The sequence below is a fragment of the Equus przewalskii genome, chromosome 12, assembly GCF_037783145.1.
Source record: "Equus przewalskii isolate Varuska chromosome 12, EquPr2, whole genome shotgun sequence".
NCBI classification, from domain to species: domain Eukaryota; kingdom Metazoa; phylum Chordata; class Mammalia; order Perissodactyla; family Equidae; genus Equus; species Equus przewalskii.
In genome coordinates this window covers 10,249,892-10,268,023 of record NC_091842.1, presented here as the reverse complement: position 1 = coordinate 10,268,023, position 18,132 = coordinate 10,249,892, and the positions used below count along the sequence as shown (strand labels likewise).

At 57.6% G+C, this 18,132-nt stretch overlaps 1 protein-coding gene across 3 annotated transcripts; it reads left to right on the top strand.

Annotated features, from left to right (window-relative positions):
• Positions 1 to 12,782: 12,782 nt before the first annotated feature.
• LOC103551702 (uroplakin-3b-like protein 1) lies at positions 12,783 to 17,738 on the top strand. 3 transcript variants are annotated; one of them, XM_070566396.1, is made up of 6 exons: positions 12,783 to 13,264; positions 14,976 to 15,128; positions 15,305 to 15,524; positions 16,055 to 16,131; positions 16,410 to 16,525; positions 17,452 to 17,738. In XM_070566396.1, the coding sequence occupies exons 1-6, from the start codon at positions 13,183 to 13,185 to the stop codon at positions 17,515 to 17,517; spliced, it is 714 nt and encodes a 237-aa protein (XP_070422497.1). In that variant the 5' UTR covers positions 12,783 to 13,182; the 3' UTR covers positions 17,518 to 17,738. The 3 variants fall into 3 exon arrangements, with proteins under 3 accessions (XP_070422497.1, XP_070422496.1, XP_070422498.1); XM_070566395.1 differs by having other exon boundaries at positions 16,405 to 16,525; XM_070566397.1 differs by lacking the exon at positions 15,305 to 15,524 and having other exon boundaries at positions 12,829 to 13,264; positions 16,405 to 16,525.
• The last annotated feature ends 394 nt before the right edge of the window (positions 17,739 to 18,132 follow it).

The following is an 18,132-nucleotide window of genomic DNA, read 5'->3' as shown; positions in this document are numbered from 1 at the left end:
TCGTGACAGCTTGTGACAGCCTTGAGCAGAGCACACAGTGACAGCCACCTTGTGGAGAATCTTTTATTAAATGGCATTTCAAATTTTCTCCACGGCTGTATTTGGGGAAGTGCCTCCAAATCCATCGACCTGGAACGAAATGGCTCGGTGGTTAAAAACAAGTTCATTGTTAAAAAGGAAAAAACAGCAGCGATTGTGGGGATGACTCAAAGGTGAGTCATCAGGCCAAAAATCAAAGGAATTGGGATGACAGCAGGTGGAAACCAGGTGGCCCGGCACCACCCCCCTCCCTCTCACCGGCTGGCTTCACTTTTCTCCTCTGCATCTCTGAGCTGTCTGTTTCTCTCCACCATCCTGCAACCCCAGGCCAGCCACCCTTGTCTCTCACTGGCATGTCTGCAGCTGCCCCCTCACTGGTCTCCCCACACCAGCGTTCTTCATCCCCATTCCCCTCCCAGCATCCGGAGGGACCAGATTGTAAAGTTGATGGTGTCACACCCTTGCTCACAGCTTTCAGAGAATTCCTGCTGCAAGGACAGAATCCAGATTCATTGTCTCAGTTGTGAGGCCCCCTGATCCATCCTTTGCTCCCTGGATTCCCACTGCATGGGCCGCAGGGCCTTTGCACTTGCTGTTCCCTCACTGTAGAACACTCCTTCGCTTCGCTCCCCTGCCTGTGCATCAGTCCTCAGCTCCAATGTCGCTTCTTCAGGGAAGCCCCTCCTGACCCCTAGCTCTCCTAGAACCATCTTCTTTTCTTTCTCAGCACATTTTCTATTTTGTAATTAGACATTTAAAATATGAGTTTTGCATCTCCCCGGCTAAACTGTAAACTCCAGGAGGGCAGGGGCGGTTGTCACCAGGTGCCCCCAGAGCTAGTACAGTGCCCAGCTCCCAGTAAGTCCTTAAATATTTATTGACTGAATGCCTTATCAAAGGCAAATATATCTCCACACTCCTTTTCTAATATCAACTTGACTGAGATATAATTCGAATACCATACAATATACCTCTTTAAAGCATTCAATTTAAGGGGTTTTATTATATTCACAGAGTTGTGCAACCATCACCATGATCAACTTTAGAACATTTTCACACCTCCAAGAGAAACCCTGTCCCCATCCAGCAGTCGCTCAGTTCCTCTCCACTCCTGGGCAAGCACTCACCTACTTTCTGGACCCTTCATCGAAATGGAGTCACATGCTATGTGGTCCTTTGTGACTGGCTTGTTTCACTGCATGGAATTTGGGGGAAAGGAAACAGAAGCCCTGATGTCCCCTGTTGTGGGCTCTGTCACTCACTGCTGCTGTCACTTGGCTGAATCACTTCCTAATCATTTTTAATTGGGTGGAACTGCATTCTGGCGTCCAGTCTGGTAAAATTGGAGTCTCTTTCAACCACCCAGGACAGCCGCCAAGTAGGCTCAGTCTCCCCAGGGACCCAGGACCCCCAGCCCAGTGTATGCTCAGCCGCAAACAGCAGGAACCAACCTCAGTGAGTTAGGTGGGGAAAGAACACTCTAGAGGAGATTGGGGAGCCCCTGGAGGCTCCGACAGCCAGGCATGGAGACCACCCTAGGAATCCGAGCGCGGAACAAAGCTGTTTTCCCAGGGTCCCTCTGTGGGAGCTTCTGGCCCTGTCACCTCTGGAAGCTGGGCATGGTGGCCACTGCCCTGGCCAGAATGGATTGGCCATGGTACCTGCTTCCTTGTCAGGTGTGGGAGCGTGATGGATGGGCTCCCTGGCTGCACGGAAGGCTGGAAAGTCACCCACTGTGGCTGCTACCGTGGGAGGTGGGCTGGGCACCGGGGCGCCTGGGTGTGGGTGAGGGGGCCAAGTCTGCCCGGAGAAGGGACGCCTTCTGGGGATTCTCACAAAGACGTCATGTGGCTAGTGCTGGCTCTGGGAACACGTGCACAAGAAGGCAATGTCCCAGACACAAGGCAGGTGTGGCAGGGCTGGGCCGTCAGAAGGAATGGCAGCCCTCCCTCACGCCCGGGAGCATGACAGGCTTGAGCTTGGTTTACGATCACTGACTGACTGTCTGCAAGTACCACTTAATGACAGCATTTCATTAAATGCCGGGAGTTCTTCGGAGCCTCGCTGGCGTTTGTGACTGTCCGCCTTCTACGAGGGCCCAGGGCCAGTGTTGGGGTGACCACCGACTTCTCTAGGGATCAGCCAGGGGCATGTCGTACCCCACCTCGAGCCTCAGCATTCACGTCTGCACAATGAGGACGGTGATGGTCATCGCGCAGGGCTGCCGTGAGAGGCAGGGAGAGGAGGTGGTTGAAGGGTCTCATGAGTTTTTAAATTTTCTTTTGAGATATTTTTTGTTATTTCAGAGGAAGACCAAGCTGTGACTTTGACCACTCGTAGCTGTCAGCTCACATCCCCCACCCCCTCCCCAGGATGGGGACACAAGGACCCTCTGCAGAGCTCAGCCCCTTGCCAACGTCCAAGGAGGAAGCTGGAGCACAGAGAGGGCACATTCAGCACCTGGCCACACAGCTGGGCCGTGGGCTCCTGACAGCCAAGCCCGCTGCCTCCTGGGCCCCCTGGAGCCCCCTCCGCTCCCTGCCCACAGAGGCCAGGCCTGTCGTATGGGTGGTGCAGGCACCAGCCTGAAACAGGAGCAGAGGGACCTCGTCACAACTCACTGCGCACTCTGCAGCCTGCCCCACCCTCCCTGGGGGAGGGCAGTTGCCGGGCACCCACTTCTGGGCTGGGCGACAGGCCTAGGGACCAGCCCAGAGACCCCACAGGCCATGCAGAGGGCTCGGATCTGGTCCCTGTCCCCAGGGAGTGTCCCACTTGCTGAGAGGCGCACCACTGTCACAGACTGAGTCATGTTCCCTCAGAGCCCCGGGAGTGAGACAGGGGCCTGGGGGCCCCTTTGGCGCCTCCTCCGCTGTAAGCCCCGCCGGGCGGCCCTGACTGCCTCCCCGGGCCTCAGCCTGTCTGTAAAATGTGAAGCTCTCAGAGCTCCTGCCGACCGCTCCCTGTGCGCCAGGCGGGCTGGTTATCCACGGGGTGGGGGGAATGCCTTGCCTTTGACAACCATTCTTCTCCCTGACGTCTCACCTGAGGGACGGAGAGGAACCTCCCATCAATCATCCTGGCCTCTCCCTCCCTGTCTCCAGCCCCCTCCTTCTGCTCCCGGTGCAGGTGGCCCGCAGGCCTAACGATTGTTTCCTGGGAGCTCTGGCTCAGCTTTGCCCTCCAGTCCCTGTGCCTGGAGCCTGTCCAGGTCTGAGACTCCATGGGCCGGGCCAGTGGGAGAGCCCCCAGGGCAGGGGGTGGGCCGGGCTGGGGGATGAGCAGGAGGGGTGAGGGGCTGAGAGTGGGCTCAGGTCAGCAGAGGTCTCTGGGGGCCTCTTCCGTGTGGGGTCCTCTGCCAGGCAGAGCTGGGAGCGCAGACAAAACCCAGCACAGAAAGTACAGTGCAAAGGAAGGGGACCTGTGATAGGGCAACAAGGCGGTGGTGAGAGCCCAGGGCAGGCATCTGGCCCAGCTTGGAAGAGTGGGGGAACAAGGAGGACTTCCTGGAGGATGTGGTATCTGAGTGGAAGCCTTTGTTGAGGATGGAGGGGAGGAAGGCAGGGAATGAGACATCAGAGTGGGTTTGTTGATGGGCTTAGCTGGCCAGGATGAGGCAGGTGTGGAGTTGGGGGTCAAAAGGGTGAGGTAGGAGATGTGGCCTGGGGCCATGCGTGGGAGGCCCTGGATGCCACCCAGAGGAGCTGATCCAAGTGAGGCGGGGCAGACTGGGTTTGGGGAAGGCCTTCAGTGGCCCAGGTGGGATGAGTGACAGGAGAGGCGGGTCCAGGGCAGAGCAGGGAGGTGGCCTCAGCAGGGCCTCGGTGGACAGTGTCTCCCATGAACACCTCCCAGCTGCTCCCAGGGTTGGCACGGGGGTGCTGGGATGTCTGATAAGACAGAGGATCCCCCTCTGCCCCTGACAGCATCACTGCAGCCAGCAGCCAGTGCCAGGTGGCCCCAGCCACTTAGGCTCCGGTGCAGAGGGCTTCGGAGCTTCAGAAACACCTCCTCTCAAGGGCGGGCCTCTGCACAGCCCGGGGTGGAAAATGACCTTAGAGAGGGTCTCGCTGCCACCACGCTTGTCTCCCCGCTGGACCACCGCAGCAGCCTCCTCACTGGGCACCGCAAAGCCTTGCCCCCGGTGTTGGGCTAAATAGCATCCCCCAAAATTCATGTCTATGCAGAACCTGTGAGTATGACCTTCTTTGGAACTTGGGTCTTTGCCGTTGAGATGAGATTGTACTGGATTAGGTGTTTAAGTGGGCCCTATACCAAGCAGGACTGATGTCCCTATAAAAACAGGGAAATTTGGCCACAGAGACAGACACACAGATAGAACAGCATGTGAAGATGGAGGCAGAGATGGGGGTGAGGCCAGGGAGCACCAAGGATGTACGCAACCATAGGAATGAGAAGAGGAAAAGGGAGATTCTTCCCAGAGCCCAGAGCCTTTGGAGGGAGCATGGCCCCGTGACACCTTGATTTTGCAAGAACCGTGACAGCATAAACTTGTGGAGCTCTAAGCCCCCTAGTTTATGGTCATTTGTTATGGCACCCCCCAGCCCCAGTCTGCTCTCCCCACGGCAGCCCGAGGGGGCCGGGCCAAACCCTTCCTCTGCTCCAGCCCTGCAGTGACCCACGTCTCTCTCAGGGTCAAAACCAAAGTCCAGACAATGACCTGCACAGTCCCACAGCATCTGCACTGCCCCTTGCCCTCGAGGACCTCATCTCCTACAACTTCTCTTCTCCCTATTTAATCCCCCAACCACACTGACCCCAGCAAACCCAACGCCACCAAGATGCTCCCTCCTCTGGCCCTATGGGCACCGGCATTTCCACCCAGCCCTGTGTGGGTGCTACAGCTCCCTCCGGTGGCGTCTCCGCCCCTCCTTGATCCTGGGCCATCCTGTGGCTTTCTCTGGCCATAGAATGTGGCTGCAATGATGCTGTGTGACTTTCAGCCCTTGAGAGACCTGCCAGCTTCCATTTTTGCCCTCTTGGGCTTCTCACTGCCATGAAAAGAAGCTTAGGCTGGACCAGTGAATGATGAGCAATCTCACGGAGAGAAAAAGAGACAGCAAGAGAGGTGGGGGAGAAGGAAGAGAGAGGCGAGGGGAGAGGACAAGAGAAGAGGGGAGGTCCAGCCAGCCCCGAGCTGTTCCAGCCACTGCAGACATGTGGGTGAAGCCAAGCTCCCGGCTGGATTTAGCCACAGGAGGAAATCCAGCTGACACCCTAGGGAGCAGAAGAACCGCCCAGCTGAGCCCAGCCCACCCACGGGACCAAGAGAGATGATAAAATGGCTGTTGTTTAATCTCAGAGCTCTGGGGGCATTTGTTACACGGCACAGACAACTGACCTGGGACCTCGGCACACGCCTCCTTCTGCCAGTGGAGGACTTTCTCGGGGTCCCATGGTTCTCCCTCTCCTGGGCCATTCAGGCTCAGTTCATGTCACCTTGTTAGGGTTCCACCATCTCCCTGTCTGAAATAGCCCCATCTTCCCTAACTGCCACCTCCCAGCCCTGCTTTTGTGTCCTTGAAGCCTTATCACCACCAGACCTTCCATCAAGCCTGTATGTGTTTATTTAGTGTCTGTCCCTCCCAACCAGCTTGTCAGACTTGGCTTTTGTTCCCTGAGGTAACCCAGAGCCTGGCAGGGTGCCTGGCCCAGGGCAGGGGCCATGATGACCTGTTGGCGGAATGGATGGATGAAGTGCCCGCCCTTTGCCACCCTCCACATCTCCTCTAGAGCTTCTGCCCTCAGCCCATGGCCACGGCAGTCCCGGCACACGGTGGGCCCTCAGTGAACGGTGTGCCACTTGTACTGGGTGTAACAACTAGAAAGCCCTCAGTGTGCTGACCCCCAGCCACCTGGTGTCCAGCAGGGGGACACAGGCCCGGAGCAGGAAGGACGTGGCCCCAGGTTTAGGTGGATCAGTGACCAGCCAGTGGCATCTGCCTCTTGGCCCGGAAATTGTGAGAGTTTACTCAAAGGAGGCATTCCTCTACTAAAAGAGCTTTCTAGTTTATGATTCCAGGTGTATGATGCTTTAACTAGACTGGGGAGGTGGTGAGCTGCCTGTCATAAGGGATGTTCAAACAGACCTGGAAGGGGCTGGACCACTGTGTGGTAGAGATTTGGGGCCAGGGCAGGGTCAGTGAACCGTGGGGTCTCTTCCCCTTAATACTGGCACAGGTGGGTCTCTGTCAGGGTCTGGTGTGGCGGGGGAAGGGACTGGGTCATCTGTACATTCCCTCTCTGCTCAAAGTCCCAGGTCACAGATCTGGCTGGGGAGGGTCTAGAGAGCCTTGTGGCCCTCAGAGCCGCCCAGAGCTACCCCCGTGCGCCTCCTCATGACGCAGTGTGATGGTTACCATGGAGCCAGGGCCTTGTTTGGTGACACAGGGCTGGGTGGGCCTTTGGGAGCCTTTAGCTGGCTGCCCTGCATGACAGGGTGGGTGGGAGCTCCACCCTGTCTCATGAGTCACTCCAAAGGTAGGTCCTTAGGAACAGAATATTCCCCAGGGCTTGGCATGGCCACCTCCCTCGCCCTGCCCAGCCCCTCTGGGCATCCTGGGCCCCCTCCCTTCGCACTGCGCCTCAGTGGACCTGGGGATGTCTGGACCACGAAGAGAGGACACAGCAGAGAAACTGGCCTCTGCCCAGAAGCCACGACATTCTGGTCATCAGCCTGATGCTGTAAAACAAAATGGCACCCACGGGCCACCTGGCCAGATACACAGAGCAAGGAGGATCCGTATCAGCAGTGAAATAATTATTGAGTACAACTATTGCACCAGACCCTGGGCTCAGGCCTGGGGACACAGTGGGGGAACGAAAGAGACCCCGTCCCTGCCCTCAGGGAGCTACAGTTTAAGGGAGAAAAGAGGCATCCAGCAAGTAATGCTGTGGCCAACCGGCGACTCACGACGGTGAGAGATGGTTCATCCTGCGGTGGAGGAAAGCCTGGTGTAAAGTTACAGAGACTAAAATGGTCAGATACTGATGCCTGAAAAGACAGATTGGTCCAAGAAACGAGTAGCAAAGTCCAGAAGCTGACCTGCACGCAACACACACACACACACACACACACACACACACACACACGTGCACATCAGGCATGAGTGTCTCTGTGACCCTTGTGGAGTAAGGAGCATCAGAGTTCTTTGTTTTCTGTATCACAGCAACTCTGGTTCCTGGCATCTGCTCCTTCGGGCTGTGGGTCCAGTGCCGGTCACTTTGTGTGGCTTCTCTCACCTCCCGAGCTTGTGCCGAAGCCCCAGTGCTGACCCGGGCTAGCAAAACGGCAGGGAGCGGAGGGAGTCTCTGGCCTTGGGTTTGCCCTGGTCCCCCTGTTATTGTCGTCGTTTCTCCCACACAGTGGCACTGCTGGGAGCTCCTTTCTGGTGACGTCCACTTGTCCCCGAGTGAGAGCCAGCCGCCCGCTTGCTGGCCAGGCCCCTGTCCAGGACTGCGGGAGGGGGCATTCCTGGGCCTGCTGAGTCTTTGCTTGTCTGCTGCCTGACTCCTCTGTTGTCAACCTGCAGCGGCCCCAGGATGAATGCAGGACCCGGGTGGGGGGGACTTCCGGAGCCCTGTGGGTCTGAGAAGGAGCCCTCAGCCCTGCGCCCAGGGGCACAAACTGAGCAGGCAGGTGCCCCGAGCGGGCTGTGGGTGTGGACATACGAGAGCTTGTCCCAGATCAAGCTGAGAGCAGACACTGAGGACTGCCTACGTCTGCGGTGTATGATAAAAACAGCATTTCAAATCATAGGGAAAGAGCTGATTTTTCCGTATTTTAAGTTTTTTCGGTATTTTGGGTTTTTATGAAGACTTCATTGCATAGGCATGATTGATTAAACCCTGGGCCACCGGGATTAATTCCACCTCCAGCCCCTCTCCACGCCCTGGAGGTAGGAGGGAGGGGCTGAAAGTTCCAACCCTCCCACCACGTGGCTCGTTCCTTTGGCAACCAGCCCCATCCTGCTATCTCGGGGCTTTCCAAAAATCACCTCACTAAGGTAAACTCAGGTGTGGTTGAAAGGGGCTTGTTCTGAAAAATATAAAACACCCATTTCACCTTTATCACTCTGGGGTTGTTTCAGGGAACAAAAAGATGCCCCTTAGCAGCTCTGTGCTGGGCACCACAGAGGAAGATCATAATATGGTCACAGCAGCCACAGTAACTGGTACAAGACAGACTCCACACTGGCAGGGGGGCTTCTGGGGGAGGCGGCAGGAGTGGGATGGAGATGAGCATGAAGTGAAAAAATAAAAAATAAAAATGGCCTTGTGCAGAGCAGTAATGAACTGTGCCACAAACCGAGAAGGAAAATTAAGCATTTACTCCTTCAGGCCCCAAATAAAACACAGACAAAGAGTAAAGAGAGAGTCCTGCCAGGGTATCAGAAGACCTGGGTTGGTTTCCAGCTCTACACTGACCGCAGAGGGGCTGTTAGAAGCTCCTCTCTCTGGCAGGGCCTGTTTTTCTCATCTGCGTGATGAGGATGTCCGCCCTGCCCACTTCTGGGCATCTGAGCAGACGATGAGCAGATGAGTAAGAACGTGCTTTCAAAAGGATGAAGCAAGTTCTTCCCATGGTGTCATGTCTGCTTTCAACTGCCCTTCAAAAGGTAGACAGAGGGAAAAAAGTGAATATATATTTATTTATATATAATATAAAAATATATGTAAGCATATATATAATACCTACATATATGTATATAGAGATATGTGGATATGTAAAGAGAGTAACATAGTATATATACACAGTAAACATATATGTACATAGTAGGAGAGAGATAATTGAGAGCAAATATAGCAAAACGTTAATTGCTGAATCTGGGTGGAGGTATGTATACAGGCATTAATTGTATTACATACTTTTAACTTTTCTATAGGTGGGACCATTTCTATCATAAAAAGCTGGGGAAATAAAGCCTTTCCAGGGCTCGGACCCACTCCTGCCCCCTCTCATGTCCGACCCTGCGCCCGGGCTGGGCTGGTCATGTTCTCTCAGAGGCCCACAAGTCTGCTTAGAATCCTGCCTGCCTGCCTCCACGTCCTACAACTGAATGCTGATGGCAGGATGACGTGCATCCGAAACCCAGCAGTATCACTGGCTTGCTGAAATGCCTGCTTCGTGGAGGGCCTTGTGGGAGACAATGGGAGCCCCCCACCCCCCACACCTGCACCCCCATGAGTCCAGAGGCCAGTTCCAGCCTCTGCTGAGCTTTCAGCTGGAGCAGAGCACAGGCGTGGGTAGGGCCGCCCCTCGACATAATGATACGTTCAGTTGCAATGATTATAAGATGGGGGGGGGGGGGCAGGCCAGCTCCGTGGCCGAGTGGTTAAGTTCGCGCCCTCTGCTGCAGCGGCCCAAGATTCGGATCCTGGGCGTGGACATGGCACCGCTCATCAAGCCATGATGAGGCGGCGTCCCACATCCCACAACTAGAATGACCTGCAACTAAGATATACAACTATGTACCGGCGGGGGGGAGGTTTGGAAAATAAAGCAGGAAAAAAAAAGATTGGCAACAGTTGTTAGCCCAGGTGCCAATCCTTAAAAAAAAAAAAAGGAAGATTGGCAACAGTTGTTGGCCTAGGTGCCAATCTTTAAAAAAAAAAAAAAAGAGTGGGTCATCTTTAAGATCTTCTCCTTAACAACAACAACAACAAAAAGATGGAAGGGATGCTAGGTGCTAGGGGACCATTGAGTGGGAGACATCAAGGCCAACCAGGGGATGATTTCTAGTAGTGCTGACCCCCAGGATAGGTAGGGCTGAAGGACAAAAGTTCCCTGGGTCTTGCAAGGTCATGAGGGCCTGGCCGGAGCAGAGGGGTGGAGGTGCGAAGCAGCTGGAGCCCAGTAAGAGGTCGTCTCCATGGCCTTCCGCTGAAGCTCACCCCGGGCAGCGGGACCCACCGACCTCATTGGCCTTCCTGGGGCCTTCGCCCTGGTTTGGGCCCCCGCTCTCCTTGGGGCCGAGTCAATCACTGGTGAAATACAGTAATTTTAATCTTGAAAAGTCTGACACTATGTGCTAGCATGTCCGAGTAAAGAGTTGGTCACACAAAATCTAGCAGGTGATTACGTAGTGTCGGTAGGAATATTTTCCTCTTTTGAAGTTCACTGTAATGAACAATTGGCACAGCTTAAGTATTTTGGGGAAGAAAAATATACATGGGCTGGCAATCAAATAGAGTGTAAACGCATTATAATAACCAGAGAATATTTATAATTGTTTTAAAATTTTTTAAAAAGTACTCCCCAAAGGAGTGGGCTGGGACACCATGGCCCTATCCATGTTCCTGAGGAAGAGAGTAGGGAGAGGGTGTCAGGGTCTCCTTCCCCTGCAACCTCTCCTCCTTGAAGCCTTCCCTGACTTCTCTTCCCCAGGGAGCCACTCCCACATCTGGGCTCTGTCTCTGTCCTCCATCGGTCCATCCATCCGTCCGACTTGTCCATAGGTTCACCCCTGAACTCCAAGAGGTCAGGGAAAGTTGTGTTCATTTCTGGGGTCCCACATCCAGCAGGGACCTGAGACATGGCAGGCACGCCATCAACATTTACTGAATGAATGAATGAATGAATGATGTGGATGGCTGCTTTACTGAAGGGAGACCAACCAGGGAGCCTCTGGAAGCGTGCAGGTGAGAGATGATGAGGACTGACCCCGGGCTGGGGCAGCGGGAAAGGTGGGGAAGGACTTGGGGGGCCTTGAGGCAGAGCAGCCAAGATGCTAGGGGGCTGTGAGGAGAGGGGTCGCTGACAAGGAGTCACAATTTCACCGTGTGGTGATGGGTCCATGCGGGACCCATCAGCTGAGCCTGGGGAGCCTGCGGGAGGGGGTGCAGGTCTGGCGGGGGAGCTGGCTGGAGTTCTGTGTTGGTCCTGTTGAGAATGAGAAGATTTGAGAGGACCAGGTGGAGCTGTCGGGTCGACAGGTGGGGACACGGTGAGAGGACTGGGCAAGACACGAAGGCAGGAACCGCAGCTGTGGAAGTGGATGTGATCCCGGAGGGAGAGCCAGGCCCGGGGGATGAGAAGCAAGCCCAGCACTGCGGCCAGAGAAAGCCCTGCATTTCAGGGACCGGAAGAGAGGCCCTCAAGGGCATGAGACAGAGCAGCCAGAGAGGTGAGAAGAGAAACAAGAGTGTAAGTGAGCTAGTTAAAGCGGAGAGACGAGGAGGCAGTGAGTGTATCTGGTGCTCAGCGAGGGTGGGGTGGGCGACCGGGTCTGCCGGCCTTTGTTAAGACAGAGCGGTTGGTGACCTTGATGAGACCCTGGGAGGGGGTGGGGGTGGAAACCAGACGGCGGTAGGGCTAGCATGACGAGTAGGTGGCGAGCAAGTGTAGACACCTAGTGTAGACAACCCTCTCAAGAACCTTGGCTTGAAGGGTCCTTAAATCCAAGTTAGAGAGAAAGATGACGCCTCTCTTCTCTCCACACCATGCTCTGTTGCTTGCCGCGGGCTGTGGCTGTGATGGTGATGAGTGCTGTGGTGCGGGAGAGGACGGTGACACGTCGCAATGGGGAAGGGCTTTGTTCTCACCTTGGGTCCTATTGTGTCATGTGACACTTTGAAACCAGGCTGGAGATGCTCAATGAGCAGCAGCACCTCCCACGGTCTGGCAACCACACTGCTTTTCTCTATGATGAGTCAGGGTTCCTGGGAATTGTAACACTGACAACTTCCACCTGCCCCAGTGCAGGCTGGGGCCAGAGAGGGTGAACGGTGCATGGCCAACCGGTTACAGAGCAGCAAGAAGGATACCAGACTGTGCCAAGTGCTGTGGGAGTACTGAGAAAGAAGGGATTCATTCTTTCTCGGGATTGGGGAAGCAGGCTAGGAAGACTTCACGGAGGAGTTGATATCTGAACTGGGTTTTGAAGTAGCAGTAGGAGTTTTCTTTTTGGGAAGGAAGTGATTCCAGGCAGGGGAATAGTAAATGCAAAGGCTCAGAGGTGTGAGGGAGCACTTAAAGGGAGGCTTTAAGAAGGAAGCAGCAAAGAGTGAATGAGTCTGATTGGGAGGACTCTGAGCTTTAAGTAGCTGGTGGCCTGTGATTCCCAACCTCTTCCTGCCTCAATGCACTTTAGGTTTCTGGCCTGTTTTGCTCATTACACAGGTTCCTTCCAGCCCTGGTCCTAGTGGGTCAAGGTGGATATCTGAATCCACCCAGTGGACTAAGTTATGTCACCTAGGGGACGCCTCCTCTTCACCTCAAAATGGAGACCACAGGGGATGACAGTCTGTCGGGTCTTTGGGAGAGATGACAGCGGGCAGGACGAGTTTTTGGAGGGGGACTCCGGCCGGGTGCAGAGGCTGGGCTGAGGGGGCCGAGGGGCTTAGAGCAGGTAGCCCATGAGCGGCTGCTCCACCAATCCAGCTGAGAAGCGGTCAGTACATGCTCTGCCCGCTCACTTTAGGCCCCCTCTGGGAACCTTCTGTCCCAGGAGGGATCGCCCTGCCCTAGTGGTGGCCAGAGAGATGGAGGAAGGAGAGAGGGCAGGCCACCTAGATAAGGAGGTGTGGGAGAGTGATTTCGGGGAGCCCCCTCCCGGAGCCAGGCTGCAGGGGGCACAGCAGAGCCCAGCAGGGAGTGCCCCCAAACTTGCCCTCAGTGTGACCCTCCAATTCTGGGCTCTGCCCTGCCTCACTCGGTGATCTTGGACAAGCCCCCATCCCCCCTCTATGCTTCATCTAGAGAATGAGGGCAACTCCCTTCCACACAGGGAGTGTGGGGAGCCCTGGTTGCCAGGCTGGGGACTGTCCAGATGAGGAGATTCCACAAGGCATGGCAGGGCTGTCCCCGGGGCTGCCTCCTCTGGTGGCCCCTCCTTGACCAGCCCTCCTGGAGTCGGGGTGGGGGTGTCCGGGCTTGTCTGTGAGGCAGCAACTGATTGTTCTCTTCAGACCCCTCCCTGGCGATGCTAAATCCATGGGGCCAGCTGATTCTGCCCCAAACCTGTCCAACCAGTTGTTTGGGAGGAGGGGGCACCTGGGAGGGGTGGCAGGAGGTTCCAGAAGCAGCCTCCCCCAGCCCAGCACAGACGGCTGAGCCTCTGGGGCTCTGGATGCTGCAGACAGACCCTCAGACGGACAGACAGTCGGACACTTGGCCTGGCCATGGGGCTCAGTGGGGGACAGTCTCGGCTGCTGATGCCACTGTTGCTGCTGTTGACCAGCCTCCAGCCCGGGGCGGGCCTGGGTGAGTGAGGGTGTGGGCAGGACAGGGGTGCCCACTGTGCCTCGGGCTTCAGGAGAACAGACCCCTCCTCCCCCAGCCACCTCTCGAGCCCCAAGTCTGGGGACTGGGTCCTGGGTGGGTGAGGGGAGACAGCCCAGCAAAGAGGTCATGAGACAGACACCTGCCCCCCACCCCAAGAGGAGGAGTGGGTAATGCTTCCTTGCTCTCTTTGGAGTTCTCATCCCTATGCATCCAGAGCCCCCACCCCAGCTCTCACCATGGCTCCCTCCTGCCTGTCCCTGAGGAGAGGTTTAAAGAAGTTGACAAGGACAATGCTTACCCCAAAGGGAGATTGCAGGTGTCGTCCATGGGTGGGGCTCGTAAACTGAGGGGTTTAGATGCAGCGCCCCCATCTCTGCCGCTCCACTCCTTTTCCCTCGTTAAGCGAACATTAAGTACCTGCTGTATGCAGTGTGCCCTGTGTCTCAGAGATAGAACCAGAAGCTCTGAGAAAGGAGAGATCCAGCCCTGAATCTTTGGAGCTGAGCTGAGTTACATGGAAATGAATCGTATTGATCTGAACAGAAAGGGGGAGAAGGTTCTGGAGACTTGCATGAGAGCCCAGCTCATGTCTCTGCTGCCCTCTAGTATTGGGGGCTGGAGAGAGGAGCACTCCTCTCTGGGGGCCCAGGAGGAGCTGGGGGTTCTGAGCTCTCAGAGCAGCAAGGCTGGCCCCAGGCCGGTTGCCCGTCCTGAGTCCCCCTGCCTGGGGGGCCCAGGCTTCTTGTCCTCGCCTGTCCCTGCCCTCCCCCGAGGTGAGGCTGTGAGGGGCTGAGGAAGACAGGTTCCAGAAGGGGAAGGTGCCTTGGGGTGGGGTGGGGGGTGTCAGAGCCCTGGGTGAGGAGAGGATGTCCCAGGCTCTGAGCCAGGATGTGGCCGCCCTCTGGGTGGGCCATGTCCAGGCCTGGGGTCTTGGCGGGGACCTTCTTGCATCACCTCCCCCCAGACAAGTTATTCATTCTTTTCATCAAACAAACCAAACTGGACCATGTGGGTGGAGCTGGAGGGACTTGAAAGGTGGGTAAACTGAGGCTCAGAAAGTCAGAGCTCGAGGTCACTGGGCTCCATCAAGAATCTGGCCTGCGGCTCAGGCTCCCCCAAATTGACTCTCACCCCAAAAAGGCCTCAGACCCCTTCCCCAGGAGAACTGCGCCTGCAGCTGGGAGGAGTGCCTCCATTTGTCCCCCAGCCCCGGCCCCGCCCATCACAGAGACCCCAGTGACCCAGGTGGGGCAGGCTGGATGAGCCACCCCCTGACGTCCCACAGTGCCCACCCCTAGTGGGCTGCCAAGGCAGGGGCCAGGGGCAGGACTCAGGCTGCCCACCCATGCCCCACGGGCACAGGGTAACCAGGGGGCCCTCCCAGGAGAAGCCCTAACTCCCCCCTCAGACTAGGGCTCCCAGGACCAAGTCTCCCCCCTCTGACTGGGGCTCCCAGGGCAGGGCTGTGCCTCCCTCCTCAGACTGGGGCTTCCAGGACCACATCTCCCCCCTCAGATGGGGGCTCCCAGGACCATGTCTCCCCACTCTGACTGGGCTGCCAGGGCAGAGCTGTGCCTCCTCCCTCAAACTGGGGCTTACAGGGCTGTGGGTTCCCGCTCAAACTGGGCTGTGGGGGTTTGTTTGTCCCATTGAACCTCTTCTCTCTGCGCTCCTCTCCCCCCTGCCCCAGAGCACATCAGCTATGTGCCCCAGCTCTCAAATGCCACCCTGGCAGGGACAGTCACCCAGTCCACCTTCACCCTGGAGCAGCCGCGCGGCCAGTTCAGTCACCCCAGCATCTCCGACTTCGATGCCATCTGGCTGGTGGTGGCCCACGGCAACGGTGGGTGTTGCCGGGGGCAGGCCTGTGAAATGGGGAGGGGCCTGCGAGGAGCAGGGGTGGGGGTAGATGGGGGAGGTGTCCTGGGGCTGTGGCTGAAGGGCTGTTTGCTGCCTGGCGGGATGGGTGGAGCCCTGCCCGTGTGGCCCCTGCCATCTGACCCGCGGTACCACCCTCAGCCACCCAGAACTTCACTGCCCCACGGAGCACAGAGGAAACCCCGGTGCCTGCCGACTTCCCCCAGAGGGGCTATTACCTCACGCTGATGGCCAACCGGGCTCTGTACGCGGGCAGCCAGCCCAGCACTCAGCTCCAGGTCCTCCGCGTAGGCAACGACACCCGCTGCTCCCCAAGGACTAGGGGCTGCAACCACCCCCTGCCGGGCCCAGGCCCCTACCGGTGAGGTGCTGCCAGGCCCAGCTCCTGCCTGTGCCAAACCCCAGTTGGGGGCAGCTCCCAGCTGGGGGCCTGGGCTCCCTGCTCTAGTTCTGCCATTGGGGGGGCATGAGGGGGAGGGGGGCAGGGGCCAGTGAGGCCTCCATGAATTCTTTCCTGAGCAGAGGACCCCCGCTCAAGCCCCTGGACCCCACACCTGGAGTGTCCCCATCCAGGCAGTGTGTGCCCCGGGGCAGGGCTGGCCCTGGCCCTGTTGCCCCTCACTAAGGGCTTGATTACTCCCCACACACCTTTCCCAAATGAGGACTTGGAGGCCCAGAGAGGGTGAGGGATGCGCCCAAGGCCGCACAGGTGGGCAATGTCACTGCTGGAATTGGAGCCCAATCTGGGGGGCTCTAAGCCTGTGTTTTTAAGCCCCAGTCCCCGCTTCCTCCACCCCCGGGCCCTGGGAGTCATGGGGACAGACCGGCACGGGGGCCAGAGGGTTTCAGGATGGGGGAACCCCCACCCTGAACGCTGGGTTTCCTGTTCAGGGTGAAGTTCCTAGTGATGAGTGACAGAGGACCGGTGGCTGAGACACAGTGGTCTAGTGAGACCCGCCTGCAGCAAGGTAGGGGCCACATGAGCAGGTCAGGCACTAGGGCTGGGGGCAGGGGCCTGGGGGCCTCTCAAGGAGGGAGGTGGGGTAGGGGGGGCTAGGGAGGATGGGCCAGGCCCCAACAGTCACTTGCCATTACCACCCTGCTGTCTGCAGGTGCCTCTCCCCGAGCCAGGGGGCAGGACAGGGTGGGGGTGACGAGTCTGGAGTCTGTTCCAGGTACCCGATCTTAGCTCAGATCAGATCTCTTTCCTCCCTGCCTGTGGGGCCCCCTCACGCCCTCAGCCCAGGCCCTCCAGGCTGCCCCAGGGCCTCAGAGTGCTGGCACCGTGGTCATCACTGCCGTCCTGTCCATCCTGCTGGCCCTCGTCCTCACTGCTCTCCTCGCCCTGCTCGTCTACACCTGGTAAGAGGACAGGGCCGAGATTGCCCGGGGCCTGGGAGGGGTGGGGTCCCTCCCCTGAACCGCCTCTATCTCCTTCTCCCTTCCTCCCTCCATCTTCTCCTGGACCCGCCCTCCTCGGCTCCCCCCTGCTAACCATACCCGAGGGGTTTTCCTCGAAGGCCAGACAAGGGTAATAATTACTGAGCCAGGGATCCCCGAGGTTCCAGAACCTCTAGGCGGGGCGAGAGTGCATTACCCTCTCCCTCCGTTGTCCATCTCTGCCCGCCGCCTGCCCGCGGCATCCACACTTTCTGAGCGGCTGCCAGCCGCCCCCTGGTGACAACAGCTGGGATTGCTAGTGGGGGCGGGCCGCAGACACTCCAGGTGGGACACAGGGAGGTGGGACACACCCAGGTGGAGGCGAATTGCTTTTAATCCAAGTGCTGGCCTGGTCTGGAGACTTCGTTCAGAGCGTGGGTGCTGGGGCCTGGTGGAGAGGGGGTGTCCACAAGGCCTGCCAGAGAGAAAGGGAAACCTGGTCCCAGGATTTGTGGGGGAAGGTGGGGAGGTGTCTGGGGCAGGTGGGTGGCCAGCAGCCAGGCAAGGCCGGGGACTTAATTCCCAGCTGAGGAAATGGGCTGTATCCTGAAGGCCAGAGGGCGCCAGTGGTGGGTTTTGATCTGGGGAGACAGGCAGATGATGTTTCAGAGGCATCCTGGGGGCTGGGTGACGACAAAGAACAGGGATGTGAGCTGGATTTGTGAGGTTTAGAGAAATAGCCTGGTTCCCTTTAGTTAATCCAGTCTGTCCAGTGGAGCCTCAGTTTCCCCAGTGCTCCTATACTTAGAGCCCCAAGCTCTAGGCAACAGCCGAGGGGGTTGGATCAGCACCCCCAACCCTTCCCCTTTATCCTTCTCTCTCCATCTTTCCTTCCCCTCCCCCTGCAGCTACGACACCTGCCAAAGCACTCCTATTTCGGGCCCAGGGGAGCCGGTGGGTGTGAGAAGATATAACACCCACCACATGTTCAGCCCTCCAGCCGTGGGGGGCTCCTGAGGATCCCCATCTGCCCTGCAGCCTCCCTGCTGGTCCAGGCTGCAGAACGTGGGCTGGGGGCATGCCTTGCAGCTTCAGACGAAGCCCTGGGAGAGATTGGTTCCAAATGAGGGGGGAGGGTGTCCTTGGCCCAAAGCTCGGGCCTCTCCCCATCAGAAATAAATGTCCCCAACACCCACCTGTATGTCTGTGTCATTGTACACCTGAGCAGACTCCCCACGCTCCTGTCCCAGCTCCTCTGGCGGCGGGGGATGCTCAGGAGGCTCCAGCACTAGGGGTGGGGCCCAGCGTCCAGGCCAGCTGAGCCATCTGGGGCAGGGCAAGCTCTCTTCGGGCCTCACTGTCCCTATCCGTAAGGCGAGGTTGATCACACAGGCCCTCCTGGGCTGTCATGAGGCTAGACCAAGGAAGTGGACATGCTCACCAGAGGCTGCAGTCCGGTGCTTGCTGCCCCCTCCCAGCCCAGCATCCTCCTTGCTGGCCTCACCTCCTGGCTGGAGGGCTGAGAGCCACTGCCTCTCTTCCTCCACTTCCTCCTGGGTGCACAGGAGGTGCAGCCTCTCAGCTCCACA

Excerpts from the sequence above, each read along its gene's own strand:
- LOC103551702 (XM_070566395.1), top strand. The coding sequence starts at position 13,183 with ATGGGGCTCAGTGGGGGACAGTCTCGGCTGCTGATGCCACTGTTGCTG. Across the intron at positions 13,265-14,975 it reads CCAGCCCGGGGCGGGCCTGG|AGCACATCAGCTATGTGCCC; the intron begins GTGAGTGAGGGT and ends CCCCTGCCCCAG. Across the intron at positions 15,525-16,054 it reads CCGGGCCCAGGCCCCTACCG|GGTGAAGTTCCTAGTGATGA; the intron begins GTGAGGTGCTGC and ends TTTCCTGTTCAG.